General features: G+C 44.9%; 1 protein-coding gene across 2 annotated transcripts in view; it reads left to right on the top strand.

The window, feature by feature from the left end:
- BRWD3 (bromodomain and WD repeat domain containing 3) overlaps nt 1-25,862 on the top strand; it is a 76,986-nt gene extending 51,124 nt beyond the window's left edge. For both annotated transcript variants that reach the window (XM_063141960.1, XM_063141959.1), the window contains 12 exons: nt 1,149-1,210; nt 1,335-1,490; nt 3,396-3,516; nt 4,148-4,273; nt 5,922-6,003; nt 7,760-7,816; nt 9,415-9,555; nt 10,529-10,681; nt 15,079-15,248; nt 16,993-17,090; nt 18,892-19,050; nt 21,235-25,862. In XM_063141960.1, the coding sequence (XP_062998030.1) occupies nt 1,149-1,210; nt 1,335-1,490; nt 3,396-3,516; nt 4,148-4,273; nt 5,922-6,003; nt 7,760-7,816; nt 9,415-9,555; nt 10,529-10,681; nt 15,079-15,248; nt 16,993-17,090; nt 18,892-19,050; nt 21,235-21,995 (2,086 nt within the window). In that variant the 3' untranslated portion in view covers nt 21,996-25,862. The remainder of the gene's footprint in view (nt 1-1,148; nt 1,211-1,334; nt 1,491-3,395; nt 3,517-4,147; nt 4,274-5,921; nt 6,004-7,759; nt 7,817-9,414; nt 9,556-10,528; nt 10,682-15,078; nt 15,249-16,992; nt 17,091-18,891; nt 19,051-21,234) is intronic.
- Nucleotides 25,863-27,046: the final 1,184 nt, after the last annotated feature.

The raw sequence follows: 27,046 nt of genomic DNA, 5'->3' as shown, positions 1-27,046 counted from the left end.
ACTTCTTGTCAGGAGTCCCAGAGCATCCTATAGGCCTCTGCCAAAGTTGTTCTATTCATTTCTTTCTTCATATATTCTATATATTTTTGCCAATCTCTCTTAAAATTATCTTTTTATTTTATTCCTTTTTGTAATTGTAATTTCTGTGTCAATTTTTCACTAATTGCTATTTCCCAAATTTCCCTTTTCCATATAGTTTCAGCATCTTTGCTGTTTTCCAGTTACTTGCTATTAATTGCCTTGCAGCTGTCAGCATATATCCAATTAACGGTTTTTCTTTTATTTATTTATTTTATTTATTTATTACATTTTTATATTGCCCCCATAGCAAGAGCTCTCTGGGCGGTTTACAGCAATTCTAAAATTGAGATAAAAATGAGTATACAAAATTTAAAATTCTGAAACGCAGAACATACAGACATAAAGCATTAAAACCGTTAAAAATAAACATGTGGGTGATTAAGATGTGCTGCCATATGCCTGGGCAAAGAGGAAAGTCTTAACCTGGCGCCGGAAAGATAGCAGCGTTGCTGCCAGGCGAGCCTCGTCAGGGAGATCATTCCATAGTCTGGGAGCCACCACCGAAAAGGCCCTGTCCCTCGTTGCCATACTCCGAGCCTCTCTCGGAGTAGGCACCCGGAGGAGGACCTTAGATGTTGAACTCTTTATTTTCTTTGAGAAAGATATTCAATAATAAAATGTAACTATGCGCTGTGTGAAGAAGAATAAAGTAAAGAATAAAGAAAGAAAGGAGCATATTTAGCATTTATATAACACTTTACTGTATCCAACGTGCTTCATATACCTCATTTCAGTCATCCTTGCAGTGGCCGTATAAGGCCCTATAAGGTAGGCCGCCAATGGGCCAAGGATGCTGAAGACGAGAGACATTGCTGCCGCTGGGAACATCTCTTGAAAAGCGAATGGCAGCTTTGGGTTAGACAACCTGACACTGGAAGGGAGTAAAAGAGTCAAACTCTCATCCCCCAAGGCTGCTCAGGCTTTCCCTCTGCAGTCATGCACATAAAAAAACACATGCATGCTCTCATAGTTAGCTTTGGCCCCGAGCTACTGTTGTATATTAGATCAATCTTTTCTTTTCTTTTTTTTTAGACTTATTTAAGTAACTTTTTTTTCCCTTTTAACAGCTGGGACAATAACGAAAGAGAAAAGATGAGCCCCTGGGACATGGAGCCGATTCCAGAAGGAAGTAAATAGCGCTTCTCTATCCCCACCCCCTTTGATTTAGGTGTGAATTATTTTTATGGAAGTACAGTGGTTCTAACAGTGTGGTCTCTAACCAGGCTCCCCCTCCCGGCCTCATTTTTCTGCAGCTGCTTATCCAGAAGAAGTTGGGGCCGGAGTCCCTGTGACGACAGAGGAGCTGGCGTCTCTGCTGTACAAGCCGCAGGAAGGCGAATGGGGGTCCCATTCCCGAGACGAAGAATGTGTGCGAGTCCTCCGAGGGATCGATCAGCTTCTTTCCCTAGGTATTTATTTATTTATTTATTTATTACATTTTTTTATACCGCCCAATAGCCGAAGCTCTCTGGGCAGTTCACAAAAACTAAAACCATAATAAAACAACCAACAAGCACAAATACAAAATACAGTATCAAAAGCACAACCAGGATAAAAACCACGCAGCAAAATGGATATAAGATTAAAATACAGAGTTAGAACAGTAAAATTTAAATTTAAGTTAAAATGAAGTCTTAAAATACTGAGAGAATAAAAAGGTCTTCAGCTGGCGACAAAAGGAGTACAGTGTAGGCGCCAGGCGGACCTCTCTGGGGAGCTCATTCCACAGCTGGGTGCCACAGCGGAGAAGGCCCTCTTCCTAGTAGCCACCTGCCTCACTTCCTTTGTAGATGATCTTAAGATCCGGGTAGGTACATATGGGAGGAGGCGTTCCTTCAAATAACCTGGCCCCAAACCGTTTAGGGCTTTAAATGTCAATACCAGCACTTTGAATTGGGCCCGGACCTGGACTGGCAACCAATGAAGTTGTAAAAGGACTGGCGTGATGTGATCTCGCCGGCCAGTCCCTGTTAGCAAACGGGCTGCCCTGTTTTGTACCAGCTGTTTTGTATGGCAGGCTGAAAACGAAACGATGGGGGAGGTGATGCTGGGGAGTTCCATCTTTCTACCTCAAGTGAAACCCGGAGACACAGATGGAAGCAGGCTGGGTTTGCGTAGATACCGTGCGCTTTATTGTTTCTAAAGCAGGTTCTTAACTGTGTTTGTAGTCAGTGTCCCTGACAGGTGTCTGTTAAGGAGGCCAGGATTTGGGTAAATAAAGTGAAACCCAGAAGAAACGTGTGTAAAGATGTTTTTGAGATTGGATGCCTTACCAGAAATTCACGTTGGTCTATGCCTGCCTTGCAAGCAGCTTGTAAGTGCAGCAACAGATAAGACTCACAAGTTTCCAGAGATTTATTTATTATTTATTTATTTTTATTTATTACATTTTTATACTGCCCAATAGCCAAAGCTCTCTGGGCGGTTCACAAAAATTAAAACTATTAAGAACATAATAAAACATCCAACAATCTAAAAACCCAAATACAAAATACAATATAAAAAGCACAACCAGGATGAAACCACACAGCAGAAATTGATATAGGATTAAAATACAGAATTAAAACAGCGAAGTTTAAATTTAGGTGTTAAAATACTGAGAAAATAAAAAGGTCTGTAGCCAACATGCATGCATCTGGTTTTCCTTATGCCCTCCTCACACCCAGGAATGAGTAGTTCTTCCTATCTATAGATCATTCCTACCAGACATCTATTACAGATCCAAATCTGGCCTCTTGTCCACATTCTGGTGCCGTCAGTTTCTCCCCGAGTAGTTTGAAAGTTTGTGACTGTTTCATGATACCACAGCAGTTCAGCTGATGGCCTAGCTAGGACAATAATAGTATAAAGTAATATACTGAAGCTGATCACACAACATGTGAACCCACACTCATGGTTGTTGAACCATGGGTTGTTTGTTGACCCACGGGTTAGCATGTTCTCTGAACCCAGGACATTTTCTGCAGGGTGGCTTGGTAGTCACCCTGAACAACCCAACAACAAACCATGGGTTATCAAAGTGGTTTGTTGAAGAAAAATAAGCCTCACTGCATGGTTAACAGGCCACCCTGCAGAAAATGTCCTGGGTTCAGACAACACACTAACCCATGATTCAGCCCCCCCAAAAACACTTAAGGTTACTGTGTGGGTTACTGTGTTGTGTGAACCTAATCATTGTGTGTCATGTTTGCACTGAGAGAAGTTTTTTTTAATTTTTTTATACAATATGGCTGCCGTTTTTACTGAAAGCTTCTGAGTTTCACTACTGTCATTGCTTATGGAATTTAATTAGCTTTTGTTCACTTCTGTTTTAGATATCTCCAACCCCTTTGCTGTCCCAGTGGACCTTAGTGCCTATCCTCTGTATTGCACTGTTGTTGCTTACCCAACTGACCTCACCACAATAAGGAGAAGACTTGAAAACAGATTTTACAGGTCGGTTTGATGGTTTCTGTCCATCGTGTATTGCTAAATATCTGCCTTTTAAAAGATGTTGCTAAGCTAAATCTGCTGTAGCTGCAGCATCACTGAGAATTTGTCCAATTCCACTACATAATCCTGTGGCCTCAGGCTAACTTACATTCAGTATCTAAGACTCTCCCCTATTAGTTATGCCTCTGAAATAGTCCAGAAGGTGTGGCTATTGACCTGATCCCCTTTAACTTGTGATTCTGCTTCTTGGCTCTTATGAGAGAGTTTATGTTTGCCCCGCTTCTTGTATTCTGCTCAGATTCGTATCCCAGAGGGTTGCAGTTCAGAGGTTCAGTAGTCTCATGTTGTGGTTATCAACATGTCACCATTTATAGCAGTGACGTAGTGAACAATTGCTCTTCTAATTGCCTTGGATTGACTCAGCAATTGCTAACAACTGTGAGAGTCTCTGTCTTCTTTTTCCAGTTCTGATGTCATTGATATTTTCTCTCTCAACTTCTTTGTTTTTAAATGTCGGTATTATCTCCTCTGCTTATGAAAAAGGCCATGGTTTTTTGTTTTGTTTTGTTAAAATGCTTTTCAGTTACAGGATGAGCGCGGGCCGTGTTTCTGAATGTTTTCTCTTCCTTTCCAGGAGAATATCGGCACTAATGTGGGAAGTGCGATACATCGAACATAACGCCAGGACTTTCAATGAGCCCGATAGTCCTATAGTTAAAGCAGCCAAAATTGTAACAGATGTCTTACTTCACTACATTGGGTGAGCAGTCGTGTTTCCTTGCAACCTGACAACGGAGAAAGAAACAGTTTCCCTGAAACATGCCTGACCAGCAGACCCTTTCCTGAACGGTTACAGTTGCATCACTTGCGTCCATATTTTTTCACATGCTTTTATGCCACTGAGTATTTTCCCCTCCCATCTCACTTCTACCTGTCCCCTGTGAAGTTAGATCTTGAGGCAAGTTCCCATGAAAGATCAGGTTCGTAGTTTGGGGGTACTCTTAGATCCAACTCTGTCGCTGGAGGCTCAAGTGGCCACGGCGACTCGGAGCACCTTTTAGCTTCGGCTGGTTCACCAACTATGGCCTCTCCTGGACAGGGATAGCTTGGCCACGGTGATACAGACATTGGTAACCTCAAGATTGGATTACTGCAATGCACTCTATGTGGGGCTGCCCTTAAAGCTGCTCCGGAAGCTGGAGCTAGTGCAGAATGCTGCAGCTCGGCTGTTGTCTGGAGTTTATTTATTTATTTAATTTATTTAAGGATTTTTATGCCGCCATTCAGCCAAAAAAGGCTCTCACGGCGGCTTACAAAAGTATTTCTTGACAGTCCCTGCCCACAGGCTTACAATCTAAAAAACATGACACAAAAGGAAATGGGATTGGGAGGGAGGAGGAGGAGGGGGAAAAGGAAAGCAAATTCAGGCACTACAATCTTAGTTGCAAAGTTCAGCAGTTACAGTTGACAGCAGGAGGGAGGGGGCTCTCAGCTGGAGCTGGACCCAGGCACGATGGAGAGGTGCCTGGCTGCTGCTTCCTCCCTCACTGGTGGCCTCTGCAGTGACATTTGGTAGCAGGAGGGAGGGGGCTCTCAGCTGGAGCTGGACCCAGGCATGGTGGAGAGGTGCCTGGCTGCTGCTTCCTCCCTCACTGGTGGCCTCTGCAGAGTTGCAGAGTTGCCCTTTTCCAGCATTTAACTCCTCTGCTGAGGGAACTGCACTGGCTGCCTATTCGCTACTGGACCAAGTTTAAGGTTCTTGTACTTGTGTACAAAGCCCTAAACAACTTGGGACCAGGATACCTGAGAGAGCGCCTTCTCCCTTACCAACCTGCCTGGTCACTGAGGTCATCCGAGGGCCTGCTCCTGGTGGTCCCACATAGATCCATCCTCCAATTGGTGTCCACCAGGGGAAGAGCCTTCAGCGTGGTGGGTCCCCTCCTCTGGAATTCCCTGCCTCTAGAGGTCAGGCAGGCGCCAACTTTGTATTCCTTTTGGCGCCTCCTGAAAACGTCATTATTCCAGGAAACCTTTCCTTAATGACCAGCCACGGTTCACTGTATAGTTTGCTTCTTTCAAAATCTATTTTAAAGTGTTTATTTTGTTTTTATTTTATTTTATCTTGTACGCCGCTCTGAAATTTTGAATGGGGAGCGGTATATAAATATTGTAAATAAATAAATGACACAGCTGCACTTTCCACATGAACCGACCATGTCGTGTGGCCTGTTAATCAACTGCTAGTGATGTAGTCTAGTATCTGGCATGGAAATGTACCCATGGCACACCAATAATGCATGGATAAGACCTTGACTTGTAACACCTCTGGGCAAGGGTGACATTGCTTTTGAAATCTCTATGGCATTTAACTCTCTGGCCCTAATCTTGAGACCTTGGTACCCCTTTAGGGATCAGAGTTGTACAGATATTCTGGAGATCTATAACAAAGTGAAAGCAGAAGACTTGAGCAGCACAGATGAAGAGGAGGAGGTAAGGGGGAGAAAGGCCTTGAGAAAAGGAGGGTTCATTTGAAGTGAATCATGGTGAACCAGCGGGATGTTGAAGGACAGAATGCCATTTAAGGTGGATTCCTGCACTGAGCAGGAGGTTGGACTCGATGGTCTTAAAGGCCTCTTCCAACTCTACTATTCTATGATTCCATGAATTGTAATCCATCACATATAGAAGGGCACCAGGTTGGGGAAGGCTGATCTACATACTGACTGATAGCAGCTCTTTAGCATTTTGGACAGGGCCCTTCCCCAGTCTGTCCAGAGATGTCGGGGACTAAACCTGAGACCTTGTACATGCACAACATGTGCTCTACCACTCAGCTACACCCATTCCCTGAAGCAACTGGCTCTCCATATTACATTGTAACTTTCCAGATGTAACTTTCCTGCCCTGGCAGATTATTTTCCTTTGGTCTGATCCAGCATGGCACTTCTTCTGTTCTTACGTACACACAAGTAGTTGGATTATTAAAATGTTTTCCATTTTAATAATCCATTTTAATAATCTCCTCAAAATGTGGATCTCTTCAAAGAATAGGGGAAAGGCTTTTCTAGGCAAGTTTGATCTGTTCCAGAAGGACTGAGGCTTTCTTCCCAAGGCCAGCATCAAAGATCGGTGTGCTTGAGGCCTTGCTGAGGGCTCACTCCACAGCAGGGGGCCACTTACACTTACTCCTCCACCTTGCAACCTCCTTATCCACCTGCCTCTCACTCTGGCCCAGACAACAGTAGTGGTGAAGAGGAGGAGCAGGAGATGCCACGGCCTCCCTGTCAAGCAAGTAAGTGTTGAGAAAGAAGAAGAAGAGCAAGAGCACCTGGTAACAGTGATGGTGAGAAGGTCGACTCACTGAAGGAGGCCCATTGAGAGTGTCTTGCTCAAAGGCCTTCTGCGACGCCACTCCCTCACTCACCAGGCTTTGACGTGCACACCTCCCTCAGGCTAAGCACCACCACTTGAATACCTGAGGAAGGGGTAAAAAGAAACCCATAACCTTTCCCTTATAGCAGAGGGGAAAGGTACGAAGCTTTGGAAAAGGCTTTTCTGTGAATATAGCAGACTGAAGGTTTAATGTATTGTGTTTATTTATGAACCAATAGACCACGAGACACAGCCAAACTGACACGTGGCTTTATGGTAGCAAAATAAAATGTTTATTGTTGTCTATAGTTCTTAGTTCCTTCAAATTCTATTCAGCTCCTGCCTATTCTTAAGAATACCAGTAGTAACAAATCTAATAATAACAATCCTTAGTCCCTATGATCTTATTTCCACTCACACCTCACACAACTCCTGACAAGAACACACACAGCTAAACACATCTACCCTCCAAACCCAACCGAACCCCTCAGACCATTCGGCTCCCCCATATATAGACTCCTCCCCCCTTTCCACAGCTTCACCAGCCACACCCACTCAGCCTAACATTCTGTACTCTCTAGACATACTCTGGCAGACATACCTAAGGGAATAGAAATGTGGGTAATGCCAAACCCTCCTAAACCCAGAGCCGGCACTGCTTCTTCCCAAGCCTTTTAAGAAACAAACATGGCATGTACAGAGTGTGTATATATGCATGCTGTGGTCAACTTTAGTGATCTGGTTAAATGATTAGAACTCACCAGATTCTGTAATGGAAGGGAACTGTTCCTTGCCATCCATCATGTGTGGGTTTTTGTAAATAGCTTTCAGCATTCACTCTTCTCGTGCCTGTAGTAATTACACTTTCCTTCAGGTGGCAGAAACGTGCGCAGATTCAGATGGTCCAGGAACCTCATCTGGGAAAAAAACTGTGAGTGTTGTTGCTTAGTAACCATTCAAGGGCAGTTTGGGGATAAGACTCAACAAATCCGGTTTCATGGCCTGGCCTTGATTCTAAAAAACCGTTCAGTTTTTATGTGGCTATCGATTGCTCTTTTTCGGTGCAATAATTATGGAAGACCTTGAAGTCAAGTAGAGTAGAGCATAGAGTAAAAATAAAATCTGATGGCAGAATGAATCCCCAAGACATTACCTTTCCCCTACTACTCTAGGGCTGCCCCAGATGCCTGATGGGAACAGAACCATCATTGGTGATACAGCATCATGCACGACTGCTGTAGAGAACAAGCCCATAACGAGCAGGACAGAGCTATGAAGGCTGAATGCGAGGATCTTTTTGTCTCCTTTCTAGTCTTGGAGCTACTTGCTCTTAAGCAGGAAGGAAGAGAGAGCCACGCACATGTGTGGTTTTTACATCACTGCCCGCTCTTTAAAACAGAATAGTTTACCGTGCTGAGGACTCATTCTCTACATCTGTTGCATCCAGAGGTCCAGGTGGGCTTTCCTTCTTCCACGAGGACACAGATTCTTTGGAGAAGAAAGACTTGGCCAGAGATTGGACTCCTACTTCTTCTCTAGAGCAAGTCTTCCTCTTGCCCTCATCACTGAATAGTCGGAGGTTTGGGGTCTGGTCTGCTGCCTGGCTCAAATTGATTTGGACAAGGTTGTTTCCTTGTTTACATGCCAGGCTGAAAAAGAAGGTCCTGTGTAGCCTAGGGGCCAGGGGTTATTAGGCTAAGAAGGAGAACTGTGGGTGCAGCCATCATAGGACTGCTTGTTTAACACAAGATAGCTATCACTGGAACATGTTGGTACAAAACTATTGAGCGGACAGAGATTTGTAGAGGATTAAACCAGGTTTTGACTTTGAAGCCGTATATCCCAAGGATCTTGTGGAGAGCCTTCTCATAGGAACCTCCAGGGCCTTGTGGTAGCCTTCCCGCAGCCTGGTGCTCTCCAGATATGTTGGACTGCTTGGCTGGGAATTATGGAAATTGCAGTCAACACATCTGGAGAGCACCAGGTTGGGGAAGGTTGCCTTAAGGTCTTCCAGTAAGGCCCTGCTTTGAGCCTCTTCCTTTAGAGAGTTAGGGTTCTCATGTACTTCAGTGCAGGGTCTTTTCTGTGGTAGCCCAAAGTTTGAGACTGATCTCTCCTGGGAAGTTTATGTTCTTCCCTGGTCAAGTAAAACCATGTTTTATGTTTGGATATCAGTGGAGGTTCTTACTGTTCTTATGTAGCTTAAACATTTTGTGTTTGTTCATCTAGTTGTGTTTTATTTTGCATGGTTCATTTTTATTTGTACCTTTTAAATGCTACACACAGTAGTGCGAACAGGGTGGCATATGAATATTGTGAAAAATAAATTAGCCAAGACAACAAAACCGGTGCTACAATTATACAAAAACTCCTTTAAAGCCACGCTGTCTTAGCAGCATACATACTCCTCAACTGTATCACATGCCCTTAATGTGATGCAATGCTCCTGGTCAAATGGTGCCTAAATTAAATGAGATGGAAGAAGAAAATTTACTTTACTTTAATTGAGCTTGTATGTTGCTCCTTCAGGTAAAGCGACAGATAAAAAGGCAGCCTTCGAAACCACGTGCGAATGCCTGGAATGAACAATGCAAGCAGTTATTAAGCCTGATTTATGAGCGTGAAGACTCTGAGCCATTCCGACAACCCGTTGATCTCTTTTCTTACCCTGTAAGTTTTGTCACGCTTTAGTTCAGGAAAGAGGAGCAAAGAGCTACATGGGGCATTGAAACTTAGCTCATCATGCTAAACTCTGCAGCCCTGTTAGCCTATAGTGCTTCGTTAAGCATTTCCCTAACACTGGCTCTGTCTTTGCCTTTTCAAGAGCTTACCTAAGAAAATTAAATTTAAATTAAGGACGGTATTCTTGATCTCTGAATCCTGCATTTATTTCTGGATGCCATGTCTGTGCAGTACAGTTATAGAAAGCAAACTGCCTCGCCCAGACTCTCTGCCTGCTAACTTTGCTGTTTAAGCATTAATGGTCCTTTTTGAATCTGATAAAACTATATCAGCTTCTGTAAAATCCTGAACGTACGAGGGCTGTTCCACATGGTCAAAAAAGGGAGACGTGTTTTCCCCCCATTCCAGCTTTATCCCAGTTTGTATAGCATGGAGGAAACTGAGTGGATTCACTGTCAGGAAACGCATTCACTGCATGGTGATTTCTGCTTCCACAGGCTGGGATGAAAATACCCCCAAGCTCTGTATTTGGGGCGTTGTTCCTTTTTCTCCCAGCCACTGCTGGGGTTAAAAAAGGGGAAAAAATCCCACCAAAAATTGATCCAAGGAAGCAGATATAAACACCCATACAGCATCTTCTCTTTGAAAACCAAAAAGATTGTGGGACAGAAAAATATCCCAAGAACTTTATTGGGGGTGTTGTTGTTTTTTGTCATTGATGTGTTTTTTTGGATCTCAGCCAATGGAAGTATGGGGGTAAAAATGTTCCCTGAGATTTTTCAAACAAAAACTGATTTAAGCAAGACTTAAATGCCCTTTTTCTGACACCAGACAGTTGGACATATTTACTACCCTGAGATGCATTAGAATTTGGCTTAGGATCGTAAAATGTCCCAGAAATCATTCGTATATGTTTCCTAGTTTCGGTTCATGATTAACATGCATGAAATATTGCTCACAGGATTATCGAGACATCGTAGACACTCCCATGGACTTCAGTACTGTGAAAGAAACTTTGGAAGCGGGCAATTACACAAACCCCCTCGAATTCTACAAAGACGTCCGCTTGATATTCTGCAACTCTAAAGCGTACACTCCCAATAAGAAATCAAGGGTAAGCTGCAAACGCCTGGTAGGTTTCTCTGTCTGCAAACTTCCAATCTGCAATGTGCAAATAAGGCTTGAAAGAGATTTGAATAGGAGCATAATAGTGTTATGGATTTGAATTCACACCCTTATTAAAGAGGGTTGCCCTGATCAGTATCCTTACGTACATAAGAAAAGTCATGCTGGATCAAATCAAGGCTAATCCAGCCTTCTGTTCACGCAGGGGCCAACCAGATGCCTCAGGGAAACCCACAAGTAGGACAAAGATACACTAGCACACACACACCCTGCTCATGCTCCCCAGCAATTGGTATACAGAGGCGTACTGCCTCTGATACTGGATGTAGCATATACAGTAGCTATCATGGCTGGATGTAGCTGCAGTAGATACATGCGCACATCTCCTGGATTATGGGCAGTCTTGTTCACTTCATTTATTTATTTATTTATTTATTACATTTTTATATCGCCCAATAGCCGAAGCTCTCTGGGCGGTTCTCCTTCACTGTGCAGGAGAGCTCCATGTTCCCTACTTGATGCAGACATGGGATTGTTCTTCCCCACTTCCGAGTGGACAATGCGCCCTCATCAAATTGACTGGCACACCAGCCTCTCCCAACAAGAGTGCTCCAACCACTGCCTCCGATTATATTGTAATTACACTATTTTATTTATTATTTATTACATTTTTACAACTGCCCAATAGCCAAAGCTCTCTGGGCGGTTCACAAAAATTAAAACCGTAATAAAACAACCAACAGATTAAAAGCACAATTACAAAATACAGTATAAAAAGCCCAACCAGGATAAAACCACGCAGCAAAATGGATGTAAGATTAAAATACAGAGTTAGAACAGTAAAATTTATATTTAAGTTAAAATTAAGTGTTAAAATACTGAGAGAATAAAAAGGTCTTCAGCTGGCGATGAAAGGAGTACAGTGTAGGCGCCAGGCGGACCTCTCTGGGGAGCTCATTCCACAACCGGGGTGCCACAGCGGAGAAAGCCCTCCTCACTAGCATGTCCGCCATCATTTTGGAGAGCTAATGAAATCTGGATTTTACTTTCCGTTCTTTGATTTTGACTTCACTGAGGTGGGAGGAACAAAAGGCTTATCTTCAAGATGAATCCTGCACTCCGCCATGGAGTGGCAGGAGGATAAAAGGGGAAAAAAAGCACCATGACCGATTCAACCCTTCCTGCTGCAAAGTGTGGACCATTGCTTTTTTTCTCCAACTGAAGAGAGGATGGAAGAGCATATTATGTACATGCAGAAGATCCCAGGTTCAACTCCTGGCTGCTTTCAATCAAAGCTGAGATGGACTCATTGGACAAACTGTCTGACTTGGGATAAGGCAGCTTTTTATTAGGGATGTGCTCCGCTTCTAATTGGACCGGAGAAGCAGTAGCGGAGCGGGGGGCTTCGCCTGCCCTTCAGGCGGAGGCGAAGAGGATTGGGGGGCCGGCGGAGCGTGGTGAAGAGGATCGAGGTGAAGGCGGATCCTTCGCCTCGATCCGGAGCTCCGCCAGAAAGGTAAGTGGGGTTTACCGGGCCCTGCCGCTGTCGCTGTCGCCCATGCGGCGACGGCAGCAGGGCCCGGTAACGCCCCCCGCCCTCCTCTCCCTTACCTGCCTCCGTCCGCGGTCCGTCAGCGTCTCCAATTGAGCCCGTTGTTCCAGCAGGAAGTCTGGGCCGCACTTGCGGCCCAGACTTCCTGGTGGAACCACGGGCTCAATTGAAGACGGTGATGGACCGCGGACGGAGGCAGGTAAGGCCCCCCTCCCCCTTGGTCCCTTACCGGGCTCTGCCGCCGTCGCCGCATGGGCGGCGATGGCAGCAGGGCCCGGTAACCCCCCCTATGGGGGGGGACCGGAGCTCTGATCCGGATCCGGAGCTCCGAGCGGAGCGGAGTGGGCACAGGCGGAGTGGGGGCGGGGCGGAGCGGGTCGATCTGAAAATGGCGGATCTTAAAGTGAAGCGGAGTGGGGGGGTCCGTGCACACCCCTACTTTTTATGTCTTCCTTCTTTAGCAGCTTTGTTGTAATTTCAGGAGCAGCAACACTCTTCAAATGGCAATTTAGCAGGCGCGAAGACAGTTTGAGTAACTTATTGGGAGAACACATGCCTTGTAGACAGAGGATTCCAATTTCGGCCCCCATCATCTCCAGTTAAACCTCAGGATCTTGGGTAGCAGGACTGCAATGGGTCCCTCTCTGCTTAGACCAGGTGTCGCCAAACTGGTGCCCTCTAGACGTTTTGAATGGCAACTCCCATAATCCCTTGCCATGCACCATGCTGTCTGGGGCTGAGGAGGAGTTGTGGTCTAAAACAGATGGACCGATGTTGTTGTTTATTCATTCAGTCGCTTCCGACTCTTCGTGACTTCATGGACCAGCCCATGCCAGAGCTTTCTGTCGGCCGTCGCCACCCCTAGCTCCCCCAAGGTCAAGTCTGTCACCTCCAGAATATCATCCATCCATCTTGCCCTTGGTCGGCCCCTCTTCCTTTTGCCTTCCACTTTCCCTAGCATCAGCCTCTTCTCCAGGGTGTCCTGTCTTCTCATTATGTGGCCAAAGTACTTCAGTTTTGCCTTTAATACCATTCCCTCAAGTGAGCAGTCTGGCTTTATTCCCTGGAGTATGGACTGGTTTGATCTTCTTGCAGTCCAAGGCACTCTCAGAATTTTCCTCCAACACCACAGTTCAAAAGCATCTATCTTCCTTCGCTCAGCTTTTCTTATGGTCCATCTCTCGCAGCCATAGGTTACTACGGGGAATACCATTGCTTTAACTATGCGGACCTTTGTTGTCAGTGTGGTGTCTCTGCTCTTAACAATTTTATCAAGATTTGTCATTGCTCTCCTCCCAAGAAGTAAGCTACCTACAATGGGGGTCCTACCCCTGGGATATTTTAAATTAAAATATCCCCTTACAATCCCATTATAGTAAAACTTGAAAGAATACGTATGTGTCTTTACATATTTTGCATAATGTACATCATTACAATGTTCTGTCATGTTAACCTGAATATGTCTAAATTCTACCAAATAGCTGAGAACGGGGTCTGGCTGAACACGCAGCAAGGCCATTGGTACCCCTCATTTTGGAGCTGCACGACCTCCCTCTAAAGATTACTCTTCCTTCATCTCATGCTGAGCTTTGAGAGATGGCTGAGCCTCCCTAGGATCCCTCACTATCCATTAAATCCACAGAATCCTGTTAAGTAGATTACCACAATGTTGGATAAACTTTTACGTTTTGTCTTGTACATTTTTATCCTTCCCTTCCTCCAAGGTCATCAGGGCAATGCATGCAGAATCCCTTGCTTGGCGCCGACATTGTTATGTTTCACAGCGTCGAGTGTTCTTGTTTAGTGCTTTCCTACAGGATATTTATTTATTTATTTATTCCGTTTTTATACTGCCCAATAGCCGAAGCTCTCTGGGCGGTTCACAAAAACTAAAACCATAATAAAACAACCAACAGGTTAAAAGCACAAATACAAAATACAGCATAAAAAGCACAACCGGGATAAAACCACGCAGCAGAAATTGATACAAGATTAAAATACAGAAGTAGAACAGTAAAATTTAGATTTAAGTTAAAATGAAGTGTTAAAATACTGAGAGAATAAAAAGGTCTTCAGCTGGCGATGAAAGGAGTACAGTGTAGGCACCAGGCGGACCTCTCTGGGGAGCTCATTCCACAGCCGGGGTGCTACAGCGGAGAAGGCCCTCCTCCTTGGCAGGGACTCACAGGGGGCTCACAGAGAAGGGCCCCTGTGGATGATCTTAAGGTCCGGGCAGGTACATATGGGAGAAGGCATTCCTTCAAATAACCTGGCCCCAAACCGTTTAGGGCTTTGAATGTCAATACCAGAATATCCATTCTATCCCCCCACCCACCCAGCAACAAGGGAGAGGGCCTTTTCAGTGGTGGCCCCCCAATTACGGAACGATTTCCCCGACGAGGCTTGCCTGGCGCCAACATTGTTATCTTTTCGGCGCCAGATCAAGACTTTTCTCTCCTCCCAGGCGTTTTACAACATATGCTGAGTTTGTTTGTTTTTTAATGGACCCCAGAACTGTTGTTGTAAAATGGATACTGTTGTTTTATACTGCTTTTTTAAAATACATTTTTGATGTTTTAAAATTTGGTATACTTTTTAATGTTCACTGTTTTTAACTTTTGTAAACCGCCCAGAGAGCTTCGGCTATGGGGCGGTATATAAATTTAGTAAATAAATATAAATAAAATAAATCCTTGCATCAGCCCCGTGAGAAAACTCAGGCTGAGAGGTAGTGACTGGATCACAGTCTCGCGGGGATCTGATCCCAGTCCAGCGCTATCGCCGCTGCAGCCTCCTGACTCTCAGGCGCGATCTTTTGTTTCTCCCCACCCCAGATCTACAGCATGACACTCCGATTATCTGCCTTATTTGAAAATCACATCAAAACCATCATTTCCGAGTACAAGTCGGCAGGGCAATGTCAGAAGAGGCGAAGACCACGGTTACGGTACCGAAAGCAACTCCGAAGTAGCAGCAGTTCCTCCTGCAGTAGCAGGGCACCCAGGTAATGACGACACCCGTTGTCAAGTATAAGTACAAAGCCGGCCTTGTACCTAGTAGTTAGATTTATTAAGAAACAGTTTGAGAATATCAGATGTTTTCTACAAACCAGGGTGGATAAAAATCAGTGATTTTTTTTAAATTTAAATTGGATTTTTGTAATGAAATGCTTTTTGAGGAAAAATCTATCTAAAGATAGTTTTCTATTTAAGATACATTGTAGTCCAAAGGTTATTCATCATGAAATAAGGATTAGTTTTTAATGATGTAGCATGAGGCTGTATATTCATGTAATGTTTACATTTTTTTTGGTAAATGAATTCCATTAATCCGTTCACAATGTCATGCCCTTCCAGAAGATGTTATCACAGATGCTTGGTTTTACAGTTCTCAAAACTGTGGATTTGTGTCTGCAGAGATCACAACCCCATTGTTCCTTTGCAAATCTATGTGCACAGTTTCAAAAAATTCAATGAATAGAGTGCACTTTTTTGGGGGGGTAGAAGTCACATGATTAAATCGAGTCTTTGGCCGTAGCTAGACTTAAGGTTTGTCCCAGGATTGTCCTGGGGTCAAACCTGTTCATCTAAGTGCCACACAGGGCATCCAGCGCTCAGGCAGGGACAAACCCGGGATGATCCTGGGATAAACCTTAGGTCTAGCTACGGCCTTTCTGAGTAGTGATTTGAATCAAATCCACCCTGCTACAAACTTAACTATATAAGAAGTTCTCATGGAAGTAGCTGGTTCACTCTTTCTTCAGCTTTGAAGCAGCTAGTTCTCCAAACACTTCAGAGTATTTTGGAAAAGGTGGGGGCTGCCCTTCAAAGTGGGTTGTAACATCTCGCTCTCTTGGCACGTGGGCGTGGTTTACAGGTCAGAGGACCTGTCTGTCAGGTGGCTTTGAATAGGTTTTAAATGCTGGTGCAAAGCTGAAGCAAAAGAGTGAACCAGCTACTCGTATGAGAACTTCTTATATAGATAAGTTTGTAGAAAACATCTGGTACTTAACACCTGTGCTTGCTGCCGGTGTAAACGTAAGTTCAGGATACGTTTGTTTATGTTGCTGCCACCCACTTCACCCGCTTGAAGCACTTTACATACTAGGATAAAATCAGTGGAAACAGATTTTCATAGGGAAAGGGGAAAACGTAGTAGACTTCTTGCATTGCAATATGTAAAGCATGTTCAGCTGCAACGAAAGACACAACCGAGTACAGACCACAACTGAGTATAGACTGCAGCAGGGGTGGGCAACTTGTGGCCCTCCAAATGTATTGTTCTACAATCCCCATCACCAGTCCTAGCCAGCAGAGCCAATGGTGAAGGATGATGGGAGTCGTAGGCCAAAACATCTGGAAGGCCACAAGTTTGCTTATTACATCTACATCCCACCCTTCTTCCATCATGGAACTCGAGGTGGCTACATGGGGTTCCCAAGCAGTCTCCCCTCCAAGCACTGACCAGACCCACTTAGCTTCAGCAAGGCCGGCTGCCTTGTGTGCCTTCAGGCCATGCTATGGGACCATGGTTGCCCTCCCCTGGTGTACAAGATCTGCGGATCAGACTCCTGTCTGACCCTTCAGACTTCACAAAAGCAGGAGAAAGAAGAGGAACAGTTATAGCAGCCCTTAACACATGCGAGTGAGTTTGGGGGTTTCCTCAGAATACAGTTTCTTGGAGAAAGCTGGTTTGATACCTCCTTGTTAAGAAGGAGTTCTTTTTTTCTTTTCTTTCCATGCCTTTAGCCCCAAAGGAAAACAAAAACAACTGAAGATGCAGCCTAAAACAAACCCGAATACCTCACTGCCTTTAACTAGGACTAATTCTTCAGTTTCATCTCATGGTAAGTGGAATTGGTTTTTATATGGCAACACCATAGGCTTCCATTCAAGCAATCTAGATTCAGTTGATGCCACTATGTTTTCAAGGCTGGCGTTATACATATCTGAGAAACAGTGACCTTTCATAAGAACATAAGAAGAACTGTGCTGGACCAGATCAAGAGTCCGTCTAGTCTAGCATTCTGTTCATACAGTGGCCGACCAACTGTTGACCAGGTACCCACCAGCAGGACACAAGGGTAATGGCACCTTCCTGTCCATGTTCCCTGGTGACTGGTATATGGCCTCTGATCCTTGAGGTAGCATAGAGCCATCAGTAGTAGTAGCCATTGAGGGCCTTCTCCTCCAGGAATTTTTATATGGCCTCTGATCCTTGAGATAGCATAGAGCCATCAGTAGTAGTAGCCAATAAGGGCCTTCTCCTCCAGGAATTTATCCAACCACCTTTTAAAGCCATCCAGACTTGTGGCCATCACTACATCTTAGAATCATAGAATCATAGAATAGCAGAGTTGGAAGGGGCCTACAAGAACATCGAGTCCAACCCCCTGCTCAATGCAGGAATCCACCCTAAAGCATCCCTGACAGATGGTTGTCCAGCTGCCTCCTGAAGGCCTCTAGTGTGGGAGAGCCCACAACTTCACCAGGCAACTGATTCCATTGTTGTACTGCTCTAACAGTCAGGAAGTTTTTCCTGATGTCCATCTGGAGTCTGGCTTCCTTTAACTTGAGCCCATTATTCCGTGTCCTGCACTCTGGGAGGATTGAGAAGAGATCCTGACCCTCCTCTGTGTGACAACCTTTTAAGTATTTGAAGAGTGCTATCATATCTCCCCTCAATCTTCTCTTCTCCAGGCTAAACATGCCCAGTTCTTTCAGTCTCTCTTCATAGGGCTTTGTTTCTAGACCCCTGATCATCCTAGTTGCCCTCCTCTGAACACGCTCCAGCTTGTCTGCATCCTTCTTGAAGTGTGGTGCCCAGAAATGGATGCTCTGGGATGATGAAGAAGAGATCCTGGCCCTCCTCTGTGTAACAACCTTTCAAGTACTTGAAGAGTGCTATCATATCTCCCCTCAATCTTCTCTTCTCCAGGCTAAACATGGCCAGTTCTTTCAGTCTCTCTTCATAGGGCTTTGTTTCCAGACCCCTGATCATCCTGGTTGCCCTCCTCTGAACACCCTTATGGTAGTGAATTCCATAATTTAATGATGCACTGTCATCCCCTTCCCAGCAATGACTGTGTAGGCAATTACTTGCAATGCACTCCACTGACCCCAAATCAGTTCAGCTCCAGAGGCCTGGGCAACCAGAAGAGATGCCCCTTCTCATTCTAATACTACTATTGACCTATATCTAGATGCCACTGAGGAAAGAAGTCTACCCATTCCTACCCTGTGCAACAGAGAACCCGATCTCTTCCCCAATGCAACAACCTCAGGCTACTTCAGTAGATTTCCACATACACCATCCTAACAAAGATAGGCAGATAAAACCCTCCACAGGGGTCTATTGCTGCCCATACGTCTTCACTTCTTTGTTCCATTGAGAGCTAAAGACTTGGTCTCTTTAGGATTGTTTTGTGGTTTTAAACTCCCTTGCAGGATGCTAGATCTTGCGTTGATTGATTACAGCCCCAAAGAGTTTTCTTAGAGACACGCTTGCATCTAGGTTTCGAGGCTTGCTTGCCCTCATTTTTCTAAACCAGAACTAAAACCGAATTTAACATGTTCAAATCCATTTAGTAACGTTTTGCCGAAACACGGTGCCATTTTGCTTCCATTGCCAAGCCGTCCCATTTAAAGTTTCAGATACTACGGAGGAACCGCCCAGCTCAGCTGCTGCTGAAGAGATGGAAAGTCATCCGTCCTCATCTGGTTCAAACGTCCCGAATCAGAGTGGAAATGATGCTGAACCAGGGAAAAATAGGCCAATCAGAAATAAATCGACACCAGTTAAACAAGGTGGGAAACTACAGAAATCAAGATTCTTTCTTTTTCCTCATCTGTTGTGCGATTTGGTTTCCATTGCTTACTGAGACTGGTAGGAGATTACACAATAACCAATAGTAGTTTAAATAGTCAACGGTTGGTTCTTTAACCCACCATGGGTCATCGTGTTGTGTGGAGGGGGTTCTTTAACCAACGGTTGGTTATTTGGCCCAAATAACTAACGCTGTGCAGAGTTGGCTATTTGAACCATCGTTAGTTATTGCGTTGTGTGGAAGGCACCATTGGTTATTTTCTCGGCCACTGTTGGTTATTTCGTCAGCCACAGATTCACAAGGCAAGAGCGGTCAAAGGGGTGGCTGCCGCTCTAGTCCAGACAGCAGGATAGATTTTCGGCAGCAATGGCTGATGGTATACTAGCGGGAGGACTGAGGGGGGAGAAAGGGCGAGGGATGAGTGAGTCAACTCAGCGTGGACTAATAGTCAACTCAGCACTGATCCTAATCCACACCACAGCCAATTATTATCATCTAGTACGGGGGAGTACCCCCTAGATATAAGCAACTGTTGAGTTGATAATTACCCCACTGTTGACTGTCATGTTGTCTGAACGCAGCCTGAGGCTGTCCAATTCTGATGTTTTGTGAAGCAACCCTACTTAGAGTGAGGCATGGTCCTAATTCTATGGGCTTGCTTCTTTTTGTATCTTCCTGAGTTCTCTTTGAGAGGGCGTGGCGAGGAAGGGCAACCTCACAGCAGCTCTTGGAATAGCTGTGGGCGCATGCATACTGCGCTAGGCCAGCTCCAAGAATGTGGAAGCCCGTGGACAGGTTATACTATTTTTTACGTCTGTGTTTATGGCGGTCTGTAGTAGCTGTGCCACTTTTGCTTTGATACGAAGAATAACGTTCTCCCAGGTTGCAGACATGCCACTCTGCTGACTTCCACAGTCTGATGGACTCCTATACATGTTCTGGGTAACGTCATGTACCAGGCTGTCAGCCCTTGGGGGCTGCAGGGCGAGGCAAAATTGAGAACTTCCAAATCAACATAGAAAGGGTGTGAGCAGGATGCCATCATGAGAACCAAGAGGTTGTATCTGGGATCCAGAGCATTGCAGTGCCCTTGTTGGGGGTGTGGGAGGGAGTCCCAGCCTTTTAATTTGGTTGAAAGGCTCATTGCCATCTGGTGGGCCTTGGGGACGGTAGACGTTTGCCTTTCGATTTACCGTATTTCTTCGATTGTAAGACGCACACTAATTTCAGTACCGCCATCAGGGGAAAAAAGCTTTGATTCGAAGAAAAAATAAATTTCTTTGAACATCTTTTATGAGTAGAATTTCTTAGAATATCTTAGAATTTCTTAGAAAGACCTGGGTTTTGGGGCCACTGGGCTGGGAGGGGCTTAGGGGTAAGCAAAAACCCATGCGCTTACCCTCCCAGCTCCTCCTCCCGGCTCGCGGCTGCTGCAGGAACTTCCTCTTTTGGAGGCCTGCATGCACGAGGAGGAGAGAGACGACTGGAGCTGGAGCTGCTGCGTGAGAGCAGCTTCGGTGGAGCAGCACTTCTTTAGCCTCTGGGCACAGGTTTTTCCGCGGGCGTGAGGAGTTCCAGGCGGGACGTGCGCTTCCCAGCGCGGCGGCTGGGGGGGACCCGGTGCTTGGGGGGGGTGAGCCTCCTGACTCTTGGAGCCGCGTGTCTTCCCGGCGCGGCTGATGAGGGCCGGAGCTGCACGGGGCACGCTATAGGCCCCAATCAGCCTGCAAAGCAATCTTAAAAAGCCCTGCTTGCTCAGCTTTCTAAAAGCAATAAAGCTAGAGAAAATGGATGTTTCAGACCCCTTTTTAATAGGATAGCGTCTTTTTGCATCTACCATATTGCTTCGATTCTAAGACGCCATCGATTCTAAGACGCACTCCATTTTTAGAGCTGTTTATTTAGGGAAAAAAGTGTGTCTTAGAATCGAAGAAATACGGTAGCAAAGCACTTAAATATGTATTCCTTGGGTTGTTTTTTTTTAAAAAAAGCTCTTCGTTCTTTGTCTCAGTTAGATGTTGCTTGCATTTGGATAGATGTTAACAATGCATCGCGGAAGGTTTGTTTTCTCCCAGGAAGCCGAGGCCTTCGCACGTTCGTGGCACTGCTGACAAATCTCTATGACTATGTGTCCATACATGTGTATTTGTTTTAACTCCGATAGATCAGCCTTCCGATAAACCTCTGACAAATGGCGACGGGCGAGAGCCCCGGGCGGCAGTCAAGCGAAAGCTGCCGAGTGCATCAGAAGAGGACGAACACACCGGCAAAGAGAAGAAGAGAGAACAAAAAGAAAAACCCAGTTTATCGTCCTCAGAAAGTGGGGACTCGCGCTCCAGCTCTGAAAGCAGATGCGGCTCTGATTCTGACTCTGAGACGAGCTCTAGGACAGACCAGGACTACGTAGACGGAGACCACGATTACAGCAAATCTGTGCAAGTGAAACCGAAAAGGAAAATTCGGAGGAACATCTCCAACGGGCAGAGAAACTGGCAGGGTAGAGGGACGGGGAGGAGAGGGAGATGGGGCCGGTGGGGTCGGTGGAGCAGAGGGGGACGAGGCGGCCGAGGAGGAAGAGGCTGTGGCAGAGGCAGAAGAGGAGGCCGGGGAGGCAGAAGAGGTCGAGGGAGAGGAGCCTCCAGGGGGGCTTCCAGAGCCAAGCGCCCACGGACGGCCGACGACGAATTTGAGAATCTTTTCGGCGGACGCTTCAGCGAGAACACGTTTGGTGGGAGGTTCAGTAGGCCACCACGGATCAAAACTAGGAATGAGGGCAGGCGGACCGTTTTGTATAATGACGATTCAGACAACGACACTTTTGTGCACACGGAGGATCCCCTGAATCTTGGCACTTCCAGGTCAGGCAGGGTACGGAAAATGACAGAAAAAGCCAGGGTCAGCCACCTCATGGGGTGGAATTACTGACACAGGGGGAACGAAGTGACGCAACTGAACAATGGTGTGAGGACTTCAAAGGCTTTCTACTGCAGGGATTTTTGCCAGAAAATCTACTAAGCAAATGGTGGGTGGGGTGGGGTGGGGTGGGGGGACTCCGCTCACCTTTTTCTGTGGTGCTTTTCCATTTTGCCCATATGTTTTTTTGTGTGTGCGTGTTTGAAGACTTCTTATAGCCACATGGTTTTTGGCCAAAAGAAGCCTTACCTGCTGCAGAAATGCTTCCCCACACTACACTTTGAGTTTTGTCACAAGCTTGTGGCATTTGAATCATGTTTATGAAGGTCTCTCCTTGTCGGTTTTGTTTTTGTGTGTGTGTGTGTGCGTGCGTGCGCGCGTGCATTATAGAAACAGCACCTTCTTACAGAGTTTTTAAAACATTTTCTGCCATGAATTCCTTACATGCCGTAATAACTTTTGCACAATACACCGATCCTAAAGGCAGCTATAAAATGTTTACAGTTTCTCTATTGTGCACAGGATCTGGATTATTCTAATCTTCCCAGGCCAAACTTTCATGAATTTGTGATGAACTGAAGTGTGTTCATATTTGGGTATCTTGATATGCTTTTCCCATTGGTTTTGAACTCATGCTTTAAGAGAGAGAGAGAGAGAGAGAGAGAGAGAGAGAGAGAGAGGGTTGGTGCCTTGTAAATATGTAGCAAACCTTTGACATGAAATGTCCAACACATGTATTAACATTATTATAACAAGAATACTTGAGAACTATTAATATCTAGACACACAGGTGCCAAAAGCAAAAGTTGACTTGCATCTATTTTATTTCTGCTGCCCTCCTATTTTTATTGCATTAATCAAAATTGCCACTAAGATGTTAACATCAGTGTTGAAATGATTGCTCCTTCCCAGACACATATATTTTTTTTCCTAGTAGCTTAGCTACCTCCAGACTTGCAAATAATAGAAACTTTACACAGAGAACTCACTTTGTTTTCCTTCAGCAGTGGGGCTGCAGTAGGTTAGTTGGAGCAAGTCACTCAGTCAGCTACAAAATAACTGTTAATTGGCCTCCAACCTGACAATCGTGCCCAATATATTTTTCACAGATTTGATGGTTCAGATAGTCAGTTGAACGTGCACATACTTTCCCCACCACGATAAACGATGTGTCCGTTTTTAATTCGACCCTTAAAACGTTGACAGAATCTTTTTTGTGTGTTTGTTCAAACCGTTACACCCTTTCCAACGCTTGCATCTTTTGTGTATGGGCGCATCTTAGCTGTAAAATCTCAAGTCTCCAGAAAATAATTCATGCACTCTCATCCAGAGATTGCTAATGGACATGAGAGCTCCAGTACGTCCCTGGAGTATCCTCTTTGTAAGGGCTTCCCTGTTCGCTTCAGTGGAGAAACCCAGCTGGTTTGCTCTTACTTCTTCATCCAGGCTAAGCAGCTTTTTCCATTGACGTGAAGGCAAGGACATCTGTACGTGGGCTTCTAGATAGCACTCATGGCATGCGGCTTGATATTGAAAAGATAACTTGCACAGGGCTCTTGTTAACAGTGTTTTAACATTACGTCATCATATATCACAGTATAAGGGAAAACTGGGGTTGAAAGCCTGTCTTTCAAGGCTTTAATGGCACATTAATGTTTTGAATTATGCTCCCCCACCCCCGGCACCCTGAGATGAAAGAGAGTTGCATTTTCCAATTTATTTATTTTTGTAATTCACAATATCAGGCACTGTGTAGGAGACTTGAGAGAGTGGGGAAAAGAGGACCAGGAAGCCAAAATAAAACAAAGGGTGAAATGTCATGCAGATCCTTTTTTTTCCTTTTCTTTTTTGGTTCTAGTCTTATGGACAATGTTTTTACCAGGCGCGCTTAGTCAGTGTTGACAAACCTCCCAAAAAAATGTCAGTAGGATTATTTGTATGTTATGTCTAACAAAATATATACACATATAGACACACAAGTTGCTTTGGTATGAACCTTCCATAGCAAACATGTGAATAAACGCATTTAAAACAGCAACACTCAAATGGAGAGGCATTTGCCAAAATATTAAGGATCATCAGGGCAAAAATAAAATAATGACGTTAGTGAATGATAGAATGTAGAGAACCTTCAAGTATTCATATACAGCCTGTTTTAAAATGTAAGTCCAATATCCCCATCAGCAATTCTTTCTGCCCATGGAATGGCTGAGGTATGCCTTTCCCTGAAACTGCTCCCTTCTCTTTGATCCTGTGTACATGTGGATCTGCTCCCTTTACTGAAATTAATGGGGCAGTCTGCAAGAGCCCTGTCTTTGCATTTGAGACCATACAGGGCTCTAACTCAGGATAAACGAGTAAGGAGTCTTCCAGTTCAGTATAGTGTTCCCGGTGTACATGCCACGTGTGTATTTAAAAGAGCATCTTTTGTATCCGTCTCCTTTCCCTCTACTAGAACAGCATGGCTGTTTTAATTCCAATACATAATCCCACCGAAGGTACGCATAACTACTATGAGGACAAATAGTGTTATTTCAATGAACTGATATCCAGGGCCATAGAAGATTTGTACATCTTTTACTCTTGCTGAAGCTCTGGTCAATATTGTATTCAGCATGGGTAAATTTCCCTTGGGGGAGAGAGACTGTTTTGTTTTTCCTTCCTAAAACATAGATGCACTTTTTATTAATGATTAGAATATGGTTGAAATACCTACAATGTTATATCTTGCTTAGACTGATTATGTACTGTGCAGATGACAGCCAAGCAAAATTGTTTTGTTGGGATCGAAGTATTAATTGGACTTGTGTTTTATAAACTGACAAACTGCTAGGCAGCAAGGGTGCCACACAAATGGAGTCGATGGCTGGATTCACACAACACGCTAAGCCCATAGGGGTTATTGTGTTGTCTAAACGCAGCTCTTTTTCCACAAGGTGATTTAACGTGTTGTCCAAACACAGTGCATTTTCCACAGGGTGGGTTATCATGCTGTCCGAATGCCGTTTTCTGCAGGGTGGCCTGTTAACCGTGCCGTGTAGTTTATTTTTCGCAAACAAGCCACCTTGAGAACCCATGGCTTGTTGTTGGGTTGTTCAAGGTGGATAGCAAGCTATACTGCATGGTTAACGAGCAACTCTGCAGACAACCCAGTAACCAATACGCTGCGTTCAGACAACCCAGTAACCAATGCTGCGGGGAAAGCACCTTATTCAGAGCTGCGGTCCAACAACAACCCACACTGGTGGGTTAGAGTATTGTGTGAACCCAGCCTTTGTCTATTATAAAGGATCTGAGAGTTTCTTGTGCATGGGAATCCTTAGGTATATGAGAGAAGGAATGTGATGTACTTGAGTGTGGTTATTTGGCTAGTGTTCAGTGAGGATTCATCCCTGTCCCTGTTTGTATTGTTGCTGTTCAAGGGTATCAGGTGTTTGTGGGTCATCTTGGAATGTGTGTAATTTGAACCTTGTCTCCTTTCCAGTGTTAAGATCCAATAGACCATGTGGCAATTTTGGTCTGGAAGAAACAAAAGGGTTGAACAAATAGGGGCCGTTCACTAGTAGACGGCTTTTGGGTCTCTCGAATTTGGCCTTCCGAGGCTCTACTTTGGGGTGAAACAGTGTTGTTTTCCTTCCACCTTTTCCTGTTCCTTGCAGTAGCTGCTGGTGGTCCAGTACGTTCTGCCTCATGGGCATTCTGCATGTACTCTTGCTGTGCACTGGCATACTAGTGTGCTAGCCAACTCTGTGGCCCCATTCAGAAGACACCTTAAACCACGGCTTTAACTACAGAGGTTAAGCCAGAAAGCCAGGTCGTATTCAGAAGACACTTTAAACCATGGCTTTAACCCTCGTCACCATGGTTAAAGCCATGATTTAAAGTGTCTTCGGAACACAGCCCAGCTTTCTGGCTCAACAACCATGGTTAAAACAATGGTTTAAGGTGTCTTCTGAATGGGGCCTGTGTCAGGTCCATGCTACAGGGGCAAGGTGGGCTAAACACGCCACTGACCTGGGAAACACCTCAACAGATCTTTTTGATATAAATACTTTGGATCTGAAAAAGCTGGAGAATGCCACATTAAATCAGCGTAACGCAGATCAAAAAAGATCAATCTACAATTCATTTTCAGGATCAAAATAGGGACGTCTGCTTACAACACCTTCTCTTTAACCAAGAACAGAAAGTGGTGTTTCTGTTCCAGTACCGTCGCTGGGGTAAACTGTAGCTTTAGCCTGGTCTGCACATAAAACAGAATAAAGTGGTAGAATATTTAGTTGGTTCTACCACTTTAAGCTGCAGGTGGAGAAACATGCTTTTGAATGCTGCCCCTTTATCAGCCTATCGGGGATAAAGTGTGCTCCCTGTTACGCTGATTTTCTACATGCAGTCGGTTGTTATTTTTAACACGGAGCTTTCTAAATCTTGTTCCCCTCATCCCACCACCTCAGGGCCCTGCCCCTTCATTTGTAACGTGTACAGACCACGCTCCTGGAGACGTATCCATACGTCTGTCAAGCTTCCACGGTTATTCATGGAACGTTTCGCGCAAGGATCAAATGTCTGAACCTGATGACCATCCCATCTTGAGCCTACGAAGCTAATATTATAACCATTTTGTGGGATTCTTGCTCATGCAAGAATCGGCACTGACTTGCTTGGTCCTAAGTCATTTCAGTAGGTTTATGTACTTAAGATGAATGTATGGAATGCGTTCAGTCAGTTCTTCAGACTTCTTTAGTTCTCTCCGCTTTTCGGCCGTGTTCAGGGTGCCACCAAAGAAATTTCCAGCCCGATGAACAGAGTGCGGGTGGTAGGCTAAGAACAAGGTACTGTTGATTGATTCCTACCATTCTACCACCTCCACCCCAACCAGGCCACGAATGAATATCAAGTTTGACTGTGTTCATTTGTTTTACCTCCCAGTTTAATCCCTGTACGACATCTCTTGCCTTCTGCTGTGATGTTTGGCCCTGAATGCTTAATGCCCTACTTCAGCTGAATCCTTGACATTTGTCTGGTTTTCCAGTCATTTGCTATTGCATTTGCTCCATTCTCTG

The sequence above is a fragment of the Elgaria multicarinata genome, chromosome 15 (genome assembly GCF_023053635.1).
Source record: "Elgaria multicarinata webbii isolate HBS135686 ecotype San Diego chromosome 15, rElgMul1.1.pri, whole genome shotgun sequence".
In the NCBI taxonomy this organism is placed as follows: Eukaryota; Metazoa; Chordata; class Lepidosauria; order Squamata; family Anguidae; genus Elgaria; species Elgaria multicarinata.
This window is presented reverse-complemented; position numbering and strand designations above follow the sequence as displayed.